The 15,000-nt window shown below is 34.2% G+C and overlaps 1 protein-coding gene across 1 annotated transcript in view; it reads right to left on the minus strand.

Annotated features, from left to right (window-relative positions):
• The window catches only part of sorcs3a (sortilin related VPS10 domain containing receptor 3a), a 255,180-nt gene that overhangs the window by 147,479 nt on the left and 92,701 nt on the right, over positions 1–15,000 (minus strand). Inside the window, exon 2 of the mRNA XM_079864633.1 lies at positions 9,190–9,257. Within this exon, the coding sequence (XP_079720759.1) occupies positions 9,190–9,257 (68 nt within the window). The remainder of the gene's footprint in view (positions 1–9,189; positions 9,258–15,000) is intronic.

Consider the following 15,000-nt stretch of genomic DNA (forward strand, 5'->3'; position numbering starts at 1 on the left):
CCTAAAGATATACTTGAGTATATTTGATTGTGCTAAAGTGGAAATATTGCAAGTATACTTTAGGTACACTTTAAATATCTTGCATTTAAAGATTGATATTATACAGTGATCATACTATCCTTACTAATGGTGATATTAAAACACATTTTAGGCTTAATATGCTTAAATGTGCATTGTACAATAAAAAGTACTCCAAAAAAAGTTGAATTATAATATTTATATCAGTAAGTCTCAAGCGATACAGTATGTCAGTAAATATGTTAATAGATTTGTAGTACAGTATACTTAATATGAAATACATTTATTTTAAATACATTTTGCTTTAGGTTTTTTTCACTAGGGTAAATATTACAAATAAAAGCAACAACTGTTCTGCACTGCTAATTGAATGTCTGAATGTGCAAATTTAACTTTTCATGTGCCAAAAATTGTACTGTACAAATATGATGAATAACAAATGAATAACTGCGTCCACAAATAAACACAAATTTTTAAATGCCAAGATAAAATAAAAACATGTTGTTTATACTACCCAATGAAAAAAAAAAATGAAAAAAAAAAAAAATATATATATATATATATATATATATATATATATATTATATATATATATACATATATATATTATTTAACCTCAAAATTGCCCAGATGGAACAAATCTTGTAAATGAAAAATTAATATTAGAGCATAACCACCAATAATTGTGTTGAGTGCCTCTGGAAAAAAAGTAAAAAAAAGTGGAAAAAAATAAATAAATACTTAAGCACAATTTATTCTAATGTACTTTAGTATAACTAAATGTATTTGTGGCACACTATAAATTTGTATACTTTAAGTCTGTTATTTTGGAACAACTAATTTTGTACTAAATGCATTTTGTCCAAAAGCAGTGCAGAAGTTCAACTAAATATCAATTAAATATACATGTTTGTGCAAAAGTAGAACTATTCCAAGTATACTTAAGTACACTTTAAATATACTCTTGTATTTAAGTTTTGAAAGGCAGAATTCACAAACTGAGGTCATACTATTAGTGATTTTAAAACACATTGCAATGGCATTCAAATTAAACTTGAAGTGTGCTGATTGTCATCATTATTGTGTGATCCAAATACAATAAAGTACTGTAATATTTATAAATAGACTTTAAGTATATCAATTTAGAATACCGAAAGTACAATAGCAGGGTATTTATAATAAGTACAAAAATATGTAAATGTATTTGTAGTATACTTAGTATAAAATAAATGTATTTCATTTTAGTATATTTATTTTTTATTTGGGAGGTATAGAAGAGTAGACTCTGATATTATGATTTTCATTATGACAGACCTTCCGCTCTCTCAGCATTTCTTTCGTGTTTTTTCGAGGTGTTTTTGATAGTATGTTCACACAGACTCTCACATCCTCATTAAAATTGCCAGTGTGTTTCAAAGGAGTCTGGTTGGTGTTCGAAAAGGCAAAGCTCTGTAAAAGAACCACCCTCCAATTGCAACCGAAAGTTTTCATTCTCATCCCTTCATTCTTATTTCAGTGTTTTCCCCCCGGTTATCTGCTTCTTTTTCCCCCTCCAATTATAAGCTTTAGATCCAATCAGCCTGAACTTAAAACTGTGGAGAGAAATATTGCTCCGAACTCTTTTGGAAAGTTTCCTTTTCATTGTGAAGATTTGCAATCCATCCCACTATCATTATCACTTAAGTTTGTTTTGGTTGTGCAATTTGTTTTAAAATGTTCCATTACCTTTATGCATTAGATGTTAATTATTTTACTTATTGATAGTTTAAGAGTAATTGAAGTAAAATTGGTTTTGTTAATGAGTTTAAGTGCAGGCACTATTAAAGGAGTAAAGGGTTTACATTAAGTGGAAGTTCATTCTAGGACTCGGCATCCGAACAAACTTCAAAATAATCGTGCAACATTTTGGACATGAATGATAACCCAAATCATACAACTTGTTGAGGAGTGATATACTATTACTTAGTGATCAAACTTATGAAGTGTCAAAGCAAAACACAAAACAAAACAAAACAAACAGAAGAAAAAAACAACAAAACACTAAAAATGTAAGAAAATAAAACAGAACAAAACACACACAAAAAAAAACAGAACAAAACACACAATACAAAAACAACTCAAAACAAACAGAACAGACACAAAACAAAACAAAACACACAAAAGAATAGAACAAAAACAGATCAAAACACACTAAAAAAACAAACAGAACAGACACAAAACAGAACACAAAAACAAAGCAAAAAACAAAACAAACAAAAAACAGACAAGACTGATTGGGGCTCTTTTGATTTGGGCCAGTAAGTAACCATCTAATAACCTCCAATAAACCACCCTTATAATAGCATAACAACATAGTAAACTATGAATAAATAACTATAATACCTTACAAAACCCATAGCAACCACCCACAAGCATGTGACGTCCAAAAACAAGGATGAGCATTATCACCGTTTGCAGTTTTGAAAATGTATTAATAGCAATCCAACATGATTTAGTATTTCACAGCGCAGTGATATATTCTTAGTATTTGCAGTCAACTGAAAACAAGAAAACAAGTGCTCTGAGTGCCACAACAACAGAAAAGTGGCATTAAATGAACGCTGAAACACAAAACAAAGCCTAACCATAATACTTTTCTTTTTCAGCCTTGCAAGCACTTGCATTTCCTTTGAATGTTGATAAATTGATATATACAATAATATCAGCAAAGTTGATACTAGATTAAAAGAAGTATAATTAGTTTTGTATGCATGCAACAGCACATGCAGCACAAGGGTTTCAAACCACGGCAAGTGTACATTGATTCATTTGTTTCTGGTGTGCATTTGTCTGAACAACAAGCTCTGTAGAGTTTATTTTTTCCATGACAGACTTGCATTAACCGCACAAAAAAGGAAATAAACAACAGCGATGAAACCAGATTTTTCATCAACAGAACACTCTCAATTCAACAGATAAGCTCTGGAGGCAAGCAAAATATGACATGTGTCATTATAATAAATAATTGGGGCCGTGACAAAAGGAAAATCAGACCTTTAAACCTTCCGTCTTTATGTTGGCGGATATTACCTGTCAAGTATGACTCAATTCCTCTATTTAGACTATTTTCTTTAGAATGAAAGACCCCTGAGGCCACTAACGCAGGACAGGGAACGGTCTGACTCCCATTTCTGACACATCTGGTGTGTTGATGGGATTTTAATTTGATTACAGCAAACATAACAAGTGCCTCTGAGGCTGCTTTTGAAACTAGAAACCGCTCGCAAATCCAGTCTAGTGAGCAAATGCTGATGGCGGTGATGATATTCTCAATTTATTATTATGACAGACACTAAATTAGAGTTGGCTCCAGGATATAAGGGGAAGTCCCACCAGAGTGTAATTAAAAAAGGTAAGAATATCAATGAAAAAAACAGAGTGTGGTAAATGACCTTCTGAATAATAATCGTTAGTGATTTATGATCGTCGGAAAGCACGGGGAGGGGGTGAAGCAGGAGCGCAGAATTTTCATAAATCTTATATATATTAAAAGTAGAATCATAAAACTGAAGAGGTTCATGAGCAATGTTGAAGTACAGCAGAGTAATATAGAAGGAAGGAAGGAAGGAAGGAAGGAAGGAAGGAAGGAAGGAAGGAAGGAAGGAAGGAAGGAAGGAAGGAAGGAAGGAAGGAAGGAAGAGGAGGATGGAAGGAAGGAAGGAAGGAAGGAAGGAAGGAAGGAAGGAAGGAAGGAAGGAAGGAAGGAAGGAAGGAAGGAAGGAGGGAAGGAAGGAAGGAAGGAAGAGGAGGATGGATGGAAGGAAGGAAGGAAGGAAGGAAGGAAGGAAGGAAGAGGAGGATGGATGGAAGGAAGGAAGGAAGGAAGGATGGATGGATGGATGGATGGATGGATGGATGGATGGATGGATGGATGGATGGATGGATGGATGGATGGATGGATGGATGGATGGAAGAGGAGGATGGATGGATGGAAGGAAGGAAGGAAGATTGGATGGATGGATGGATGGCTGGATAGATGGATGGATGGAAGGAAGGAAGGAAGGAAGGAAGGAAGGAAGGAAGGAAGGAAGGAAGGAAGGAAGGAAGGAAGGAAGGAAGGAAGGAAGGATGGATGGATGGATGGATGGATGGATGGATGGATGGATGGATGGATGGATGGATGGATGGACAGGCAGATACATGTAGATATATAGATAAATAGGCAGATACTGTAGATGCCAAAACTGATGTCTGGCCTAAGAAAATTGAAGGATGATCTTCGTCCTTTATTCAAATATTTTTTAATTTTTGTAAGCATATTGCTAAATAAATAAGTAACCAAGTAAGTATAAAGCATAATATAATATAATATAATATAATATAATATAATATAATATAATATAATATAATATAATATAATATAATATAATATAATATAATATAATATAACGAAACGTAACGTAACGTAACATAGTATAATAATAATTCCACAAGTGCAGTGTCTAAGAAAACATTACTACTTGTAGACAGTTTAGTATCTACTTTACTTAAGTATTTACTTTTATTTTCATTTACTTTAGATGTACTATACAAATAAATTCAAAATTGTTGGAAAAGTCAAGATTTCACTCCGTCTTGTCTGATCAGAGTACGTTGTTTGAAAGTCGAACAAATGTCAAAGCCACTAAGATTGTAAAAAAAAAAAAAAAAAAAAACGCTAGATGTTTTTTTTTTTAACCCTAATAAGAGATGGCACAAAGAGAATCCATGGGGAAAATGAAGATTGCCAAAGTTCTTGTTTTTCCTCCGGCTGAGAGGTAAGTTCTGACTTCTTTAAAAGGTCAGGGACATCAGGTAAGTCCTGCTCTGAAAGGTCTGACTGGTGTTGTACGCGCTGACCTGTGAAATATCAACTCTATATAGGACCTGCCGCTGCCAAAATGATGCAATTTGAAAGTCTGTCAGCGGCCACCCTTGCATGACCCCTCTCGGGCAGCGACGTCAGATGGAAGGAAGGAATGGGGGACGATGGTCCAGAAACATGTCCATTTGATGCGGAAACTATATGACGTTATATGTGTGTATATTTGTGATCACAGCTATTTCAGTTCTGAACATTTTTCTTCTCCTCCTATGAATAAACTTCTATCCTAACAAAGCGCAAGTATGTCTCAGACCTTAAGAGCTCTATTTGTTGCTGATGAATTATAAATAAGATATTAGGTGTTTCCTCTTCCTCTGAGAACGCAGGATGCTTGCATAAGAAAGAGGTACAGCGCTTTGAGCAAAACAAGTGTCAGTTCTTTTCCTGGCGTCGATATTTCCTTCACATCCACATACAGAGGGCTTCACTCACTTTGAATATTATCTGGGAAAAAATGACTGATCCGGCTCCATTGTTTAAGGTCACGCTGTTCATTAAAACTGACACGCCGTTTCTCAGAGCGATGCTCGTGGCCTGACCTTTCTCAAAAAGTCAACAGCTGTCTAGTTTTCTGCTAGCGGAACTAAACTTCACCAATTGCTCCTTCAAAATCCACCTCCATCTTAATTGAACTTTGATCTCAATTAACAATGACGGTGTGTGGGCCCTGAAGTGTATTATATCATGCAACGCCACTGGTGGTGACCAAAGCTAAACGCAGGCACAGGAAGAAAATGGCAATCGGCGCCAGGGTTGTGCTTAGATTTGCTGCTAGCCTGTGTAAATGAGCACAGAACTCCCCGGAGGCCTGATTTGTGGAAAACTGAGTATTAGCGAGCCATCATTTTGTCAATACATACTTTCATTGCTGTGGGAGCAGTCATTGTGATGTATTATAACATTCGGCTGCACTGAGCCGCAGGGTTTAGCAGGCTAGTGTGAGAATTCAGTCTTCCTCGTGACAGCTGGGTTTGTGTTTGCATTTGGGTTAGTGCTGATTGGTATTACGATGCTGTTTTTTTTTCAAATATTTCTTTCTCTTCATCTCCATCTTATAGGTTCAATCCATTTTTCTATTTCAAATGACGTGCATATCATGAACACATTCTGAATTGAAGAATGAAGAGGGCATTTACTGAATTGGAATTCAAAGATATTTGACGCAGGCAATGCATTTTGGACAATGAAGTTTTCTTTACCCTCCTACGAAAAGTTTTATATTAAATATGATGTGTAAACTAAATACAAATCCTATGAACCTTTAAACTTGAGGGCTTTCTTTGTTCAAAACTTTTAAACAAGACAACATTACAAAACTAAAAACAATTAAATACACATACATACATACATACCCCTTTAATTCAATGTATTACATGCCATTTCATTATAATTAATTGTGAAAATTGTATGTACACCAAATATTTTAATGTGTTGAATTACAATTTTAAATACAAGGACGCAAAGTATGTATATGTATATGTATATGTATATGTATATATATATATATATATATATATATATATACACACATATACATACACATATACATATACATATATATATATATATATATATATATATATATATATACACACATATACATACACATATACATATACATATATACATACATACATACATACATACATACAGTATATACATAATATATATATACACACATACATAGATACATACATACATATATAAATATATATATATATATATATATATACACACATACATATATATACATGTGTATATATATATATATATATATATATATATATATATATATATATATATATATATATATATATATATACAGTGCTATGCATAAGTGAATACACCCATGCTAAAGTTGACTAAAAAGAGGAATAAAAAATTATATTTTGGAAATTGAACGTAATGCCTTAATTTGAAAAATTAGGAAAAATCCAACCTTTAACCCTTTAAAACCGGATGTGTCGTCGACGACACAGCCAACCAAGCTGTATTCATGTCACTGTAACTCTTCAACCGTTTGCACTATCAAAATAATTCAAATAGTACCTGAAAGTAGACATCAAGCGCTTTTCGCCAATATACGGCTTATTACGGTAATGCCATGCTTTCCGTCTGCAAATGACAGCAGCGCGGGGTGTAAGGATTTGAACAGAGAGATACGACGCGCGGCAGGTTAGAGTGTTTTGGATTGCATAAAATAATAAAAGAAACGAACAAATACATGGCGAAAGAAGTGTTAGACAGCAGAAAGGGGGATTGGGATGATTTTTAATGAAATTTGGGAGGCGGATGGCCGTTACTCTTTCACGTATCTAAGCATGTAGTGCGTGCATGTGTATGTGCGCGTGCCTATGAATGCGTGCATTTGTATATGTGTGCGTGTATGACAAAAAGCGTCCTAAATGAAAACTGTGCAACCCAATGTCACAAAAAAGACTTGTATATATGTATTATAGTTCATTTTTCAACTTTAAAGTGTTAGTTTCTTTCGGTCATGATTTTTTTCTGTTTTTTTCTAAATAAAAATCAGTAAATTTATTCTCGTTTTTTTATTTTTGTCTATTTAAATTATATTTACAAACTCACCACACACAATAATGGTCAATAACTGTAATTTGTTGAAAGCTTATCTTTTTCTGAAAAAAATGACACCTTGCACATGAAGATAGCACATTGTTTTAGAATTTTACAGTCAAAAAATCAAATTATGTGAAAAACACCTATTTTAGCTTCAGGTTCTAAAGGGTTAAGGACACCAATTTTCTTTGTGAATGAATAATGTATCGTAAATAAATAAATGTTCTTCCTTAAAATACAGGGTGCATAAGTTAGTACACCCCTATGTTAAATTCCCATAGAGGCAGGCAGATTTTTATTTTTAAAGGTCAGTTACTTCATGGATCCAGGATACTATGCATCCTGATAAAGTTCCCTTGGCCTTTGGAATTCAAATAGCCCCACATCATCACATAGCCTTCACCATACCTAGAGATTGGCATGGTTTTATTTCAGTTAGCCTAATAGCTGGTTTGATTTGCATTGAGAGATGATCTTATGGAAAGTACCCCATGCCAATCTCTAGGTATGGTGAAGGCTATGTGATGATGTGGAGCTATTTTAATTCCAAAGGCCAAGGGAACTTTATCAGGATGCATAGTATCCTAAAAAAAATTTTTTTTAAATACTTAAAAATAAAAATCTGCCTGCCTCTATGGGAATTTAACATAGGGGTGTACTAACTTATGCACCATGTATTTTAAGGAAGAACATTTATTTATTTACGATACATTATTCATTCACAAAGAAAATTGGTGTCCTTAAAGGTTGGATTTTTCCTAATTTTTTAAATTAAGGCATTACGTTCAATTTCCAAAATATGATTTTTTATTCCTCTTTTTAGTCAACTTTAGCATGGGTGTATTCACTTATGCATTGCACTGTATATAGGAAATAGGAATAGGAAAACTTGTACACCCATAATGCACTAGGCATGTCTACTATGGATACGCTTGACCAGGGTCAAATAACACCTTGCTTTTGTAGGAAATACTTCTTAGCAAACTTTTAATCATACGTGTGTTGACCTGTTTGTCCTGTGTGCAAGTATTCAAAGACTAAACATTTAGTGGGAGTGAGTTACTATCCGTTCCACAATGATTTATATCGCACAAAGAATGAAACATCCTTGAATAAGAAAATCCATCCATATATTCTCAGAAAAGCCATTAACCTTGAAACCCCGCTGAAAAGAGCACTGCACTTGTCATCTCAAATCGGACGTCATCACAAATCGTCAGACTTAAGCACCTCAATACGGAGCTTCTCTCTGTCCAAATTGAAGTGTTCAGCTCACCGTGTGAAAGATAAGGCTGCTCCTATTACTCTCAATTGAACAAAGCATCTAAAAACACCAGTAAACGAGAATCTAACAGAGTCAATAAGGATTACGAAGGGATGATAAAATGAATTGAATTTACATTGTAGAGGACTTTTGAAGTCTTTTTTTTTCAGCAAGAAAGCTGAGCTACTTTCCAACTGAGGATTTGAATGATTCAAACTAGTAATACAATAAAATTAAATAAAATAATAAAGAATTAAATATCATGGGCTAATAACAAATGCTCAAGATGGAATGATTCCTGAAGTTATTACTGTCGCTCCTCACACACAACTCCCATACTCTAATGTAATGGAGAACGGGAGATGAGATAAGATGGGAGGAGAGAGATGGGAGACAGAGGAAGAAATGGTATCTTTTAGCTCACCTCCATAGAGTGCTTTCTGTTACACTGCCAAGGTGAAAGTCATACAGCTTGGTGAGAATCAGAATCACCTGTGAAAAGAAAATCAAAAATACGATAAATCTATATGCACTGATTTCCTGACATATATTCATCACTCTTATTTCGTTCCATCACATTTATATTTACTGCTGTTTTTTTTTTTTTCAATTTACAGTCAGTATAAAGAAGAATGTCATTTCTCAAGACTTTGACCTTTCTAATGTTGTAGTTTGTCATGATTAAAAAAAATACTTATAACTTTACTTATGTAGTACACACACACACACACACTACTTTTAGTGGGTTCGCACGCGTATGCGAACCTAATGATGTACATATTTGTCCTGTCTGTTTGCATTCACTTATATTCACACAAGACAAACTAACTGTTTACATCAAAACAGTGCCAAGTTGGACCTTTTTCACTATCAACTTAGCTGTTTAGAAGCCAGTGGCGTCTAAGCAGAGGTGGATGCTCATTTTCCAAAAGCCCTTCAATTGTTTCTTTTCCTGACCGTCGCGTTGTTGTGTTTACTTCTCTTTTGTGTCAACAGGCGAGACTCAATCAGGCTTCGAGGATTTAATCTGGGCGGGATTGAGCTTGATAGTTCTCAACCCTGACCTTGGGCTCTATGATCTGTGAGAGCTTTTAGCCTCAGGGTCAGTGAGAAGACAGCGGGAGCTGAACTAGCCATCCAGAACGCCAAACACTCATGCATGCACCCGTATCACACATTCACAACACTGGCCCCATGAAACGCCTCGACATACTTCACTGCGCACACCACTGAAAATGATAAAGGCTTAAAAATGTGTTTTCTCTGTGGTTTCCTTCACTTTATGGTGGCACAGTATAGTGGGATAAGATGTGTCGCCCACTTAATCTAGCAAATACAGGATCATATGCTACCTGGACCAGGCCTAAAACTAACAGGGTATAGTTAACTAAAAATATGACTACTTATGTTACTTGAAATAAAATAAATGTTAACGGAAATAAAAAAATAAAAAAAACTTCTCTTCTCATTTGCATTTAGTTTAAAAACACTGTATATAGACATATTAAAAAGATAATAAAAATCACAAAAACACATTAAATAACAAAAATTACAATAAAAAAAGTAATTCAAAATATTAATAAAAACCATAATAGTATCTCAATGATACAAAAATAACACGGAAAACCACACAACACACAGCCTTTTTTTACTTAGTTTTATATTTTCATTTATTTATTTTCTATGCTTATTAAATGTATAAAAATACATTTTTGTTCTTATATTTTAATTAATGTATTTTATACTGATTAAATATATCAAATAAAGTAAATATAAGCAAATCACTTTTTTTTTCATTTGGTATTGTTTTCTCCTAAAATCATTTGGCAGCAGACATTCTCTATAGAGAAACAACTTGAAGTAAAAAGTGGCACAGCTTTCCCCACTCTTCACTATACATAAACCTTTTGAATTTGAACAAATAAGCTGATAGCATGGAAGATATCTTTACAGCTGTTACTTTAACTTATACAAAACCAAACACAAAGTGAAAACCTATAAGCAAATCTCTAAAATGATTTCCAAAATGAATTTAGCATGTTCACGCACCTTAACACAGTCAAATGTTGGACTGACTTCCACCATGACTTAATTACATTTGAAACCAAAAGAACATACATAAACAGCATGACATTGCAACAGACAGTTATATAATTAATAAATGGCTCAGTGCTTATACATTTGCCTAACATACGCGGAAGACAGCAACTGACAAAGGGCAGCCATGATTATAAGTCACAGTTGCAACACATGGTCCCTCACGTTGACATTTTACATAATTACAGCCATTTCCTTATGTCAGACGCTGCTGTGTTTCCTGTTCAGGTCTAGGTAAGTTTGAGATTATGGGTTTCATTTGCATATTCATATTCATTTTCCTGTGATAGCTTTGCTTAGTGTAAAACAGGCCTCTTCCCTGAAGCAGGGCGACAAACAAGCTGTCACTTTGACTCATGTTGGTAGTAGCGACTACTCCGTGTCTGTTTCAGCAGATAAAAGTCATGAAACGTGAAGAACATGTTGGCGAGGGGGAAAAAAACTGTTCAAACCCTTCTTCCTCAAAGAAAGAGTCTACTGTACGACCAAGTGGCTAAAGCAAACAAAAAGGCCAGCCGTGCTGAATGCCTAATCGAGCGATGCTGATATTTGTAAAAAAAAAAAAAATAAATAACTCATGGAGAACAGATGGTTCAAACCAAAAAAGATCAGTCTAACCAAGTCAATCTTACAGGAAAATGTAAATATTTTACGAGGTGGTGATTTCGTATAAACTCACATGATGTGAATCGCACAAAAAATTATGATTTATAGAAAAAAGAAAGCATGTCTTCCCCTAACCCCACCTCAAACCTAACCGCCACTGGGGTGTAAGCAGATCATACGAAAATGTACATACGAGATTGTACGAATTAATACAAATAACCAGTGCTTGACATTAACTTTTTTGTTCAGCAGCCACTGTGCTTTCCAAATGCCACTTAGCATTTTCAATGGCCACAATTTTGACATTGATATCATGGGGGAAAACTGCCACATAGATATTTTTTTTATTACATCATAATTTTGCAGCAGGAACATTAGGCTGCTGTCACTTTAAGTCCTCACGCACGGATCCATTATACTGTTACACATGCGTTTTCTCTCTCAACCGTTTACATTCACTTAAAACATAACTAACTGTGTTTATGTAAATACTCACCAAGACCGGCATTTTGGAATTATTTTGTGGGTATTTGACCGTTTAAGCGCAATAAGCAGCGAAGAAGAACTCAATTTAGCACTGAGAGGCGGCTTTACGCACTTTGGGTGTGAGCGCAAAATATGCGGGAATGAGTAAAATTATGAGCAAAAAGTACAATACAACACTGAAATTCAAGCCGTGTAACATCAACAATATTCATCGAGTGAATGAAACGAGTGAGTGAGGGGAGGCGGGTCTGTGTGTCAATTCACTGTCAGAGAGATGAGAGAGCGAGAAAGCGTATAGTATTCTGCGGCAGTGTATTGGAAGTGTTTCAGATGATTCACTATCAAAATATAATTTTGACAACACTATATTGCACTTAGTTTATAATTCCAGATGCCTTTTTAAAAGACTACAATTGGAAAATGTATATATTTAAAATTCAACTAGCCAAAGTGGCTAGGAGTGACTGCGTTACACGATACTGCTGAAATCCACCCGCATTTGGAGACTGGGTTGGTCCAGAACAGAGAGGGGCAAGCCATTTAAATAAGAAGAGAAACAAATAATGGGAAGTCTTGTCCGAGCTAGAAGAATCACAACCTCTGAACTCTTTACTCCCGCTTAATTCTCAAGTTTTGTTCAGAGACCCAGGGCCATTTTAATAGAGATTAACAAAAAAACAATTTAAAGAGAAAGAAATTATAGACCATCTTGAAATTGAGAGAGACGCACTTCAAAAATCCTGGAGAGAGCAGAAGATATGCAGACCCTGCAATATAAGCCATAAGAAAAAAAAAAGTTTTTCTTTTCGTTGTATCTTTTTACAAGTACTATACTTACTATATTATATTTACCTTTTCCAAAAAAAAAAACTTACATTGCAGATACAGAGAAATTCACTGATGTATTTGGAGTGGATGAAAGCCACACAGCTAGAAGCAAAAATAGCATACTGTAGCAATATAAGGAAAGAAAGAAAGAAAGAAAGAAAGAAAGAAAGAAAGAAAGAAAGAAAGAAAGAAAGAAAGAAAGAAAGAAAGAAAGAAAGAAAGAAAGAAAGAAAGAAAGAAAGAAAGAAAGACTTATACAGGTGTGTGTGTGAGACACAGAGAGATTTCTTGTTGCCCCTTAGGGTTTCTATTGTTTATTGTATGAAAGCCTCAGCTGCAGTGGCATTTTACACAAACACAGTGTGGAGGCTCCAACTTCTTGATGCCATTCTGCATTGTTCTTTCCTGCAGATCAGCAGAACTCTTGCTGACAAATAAAGCATGGATCCACCTCTGATTACTGGTGCTCGGCATAATACACAATAAACCACTGCAAAACAAGCAGAAATGAAGCTCCAAACGTAGCTTTGGGAGGACCCTAATCACTCAGTCCCGTCAATCATCAATTCAGGCGTCCCAGTGGCAATTCTGCCAGTATCCCTTTTTCTCCATTCTGTCAACTGATGGAGTTTGGGTTCCTTGCCACTCTAACCTCATGGCTTGCTTAGTTGGGGACACACTCAACAATATTATATTATATTATATTATATTATATTATATTATATTATATTATATTATATTATATTATATTATATTATATTATATTATATTATATTATATTATTCACTATTGATGACATCACAGTTTTCTGCAGTTTTCCGCAAAACTGCTTTATAGGGGAAATTAACTAATTTAATAATTGATCATCTTTACAAAAGAACTGAATCAACACTGAACTTCAGCTAGACTTCAGCTGAACAATGACACTATTTTTCTTTTAGAGCTGCTGTACAGCCAATATGAACTGTTTGCATAATTGAATTATTATCACTGTAAAGCTGATTTGAAACTGTATTGCATTGTATAAAGCGTTATATAAATAAAGGTAAGGTGACTTGACAACTTAATGGATATGTTTTTTTTTGTTTTTTTTGTTTTTTTTCAATTAACTTGATTAAATTAAGGAAAAATGTACATGCAATTAGTTTAGGTCAGTACAACAAAAATACAACAAGTTAATTTAAATAAATAATGTTTTGTTGAACCAACTTAATTTTAAAATAAAGTTATTAAAGTTCATGTTTCCGTTCACCACAAGATTCAAAAACATCACAGAAACTCTTCTAAACATCACTGAGCATTGAGCATACAATCATTAGGCTAACATCTACTGTACTTAACAAGTTTAAGTGGACTGAATAAAATAAAATTATTTCTGATAAAACGTTCAAAAATTGTGTTGCATCAGCTCATTTTAACAAAGTAATTTGAACAAGCAGTAAAAGTATATATTTTTAATGTTTAATTATTGTGTAGTTATCGTCATCCATTATTACATTCATTCATCCATATCCATATCCATTTTTATTCTCTGTAGCAGGGAGTGCTGGAGCTGATATGAATAAATATAGCCTACTTGTGCATTTAATATATAGAATATTTAATAATTGCAGTATACATTCTTTTTTTACTAAATCTTACAGCCCAAGTCAGAAGCCTTAGCAGAAAAGGAAATATTTGCAAGCTATGTTCAGCCACTGATAAATCGGTTTTGAGGATTTCATTAGATTTACGTTTGTGCAAAAACCATAATCCATTTAGCTTTCAGACTGTTGGTTTCAATCATTGAGGCTCAGAGTCCCATTCATGAGCTCACCCACTAGTTAATTCGTTTATTTAGTCACATGATTACTGTGTGTACTAGTAAAAAGACGATGGAAGTAGACACTACTCATTCATTGATGCTGCTCTCCGCAAAACCCCAATTGACCTGCAATTAATCAAAGAAATGTCAATTATCCATGACTTGGATTATCATCATTGGACTTTAATTAAAGCAACTGCGACAAACAGAAATATTATTAGCATAACTAAATGTTCCATGCTCACAAAGACCAATTTAAAGTGTCAAACTCAATTTCGAAGTGACGCGGTTTGCCCCACTACTAATGAAGGGACTAATGGCTTCTTTAGAAAAACGCCTCTGTCTCTCCTAAACTCTCTCTCCATCCCTTTTGAAGCATCTTGAATCCTTTTATCGCCTGTTAGCTGGAGGCTA

This window comes from Squalius cephalus (genome assembly GCF_949319135.1).
Source record: "Squalius cephalus genome assembly, chromosome: 2".
NCBI lineage: Eukaryota > Metazoa > Chordata > Actinopteri > Cypriniformes > Leuciscidae > Squalius > Squalius cephalus.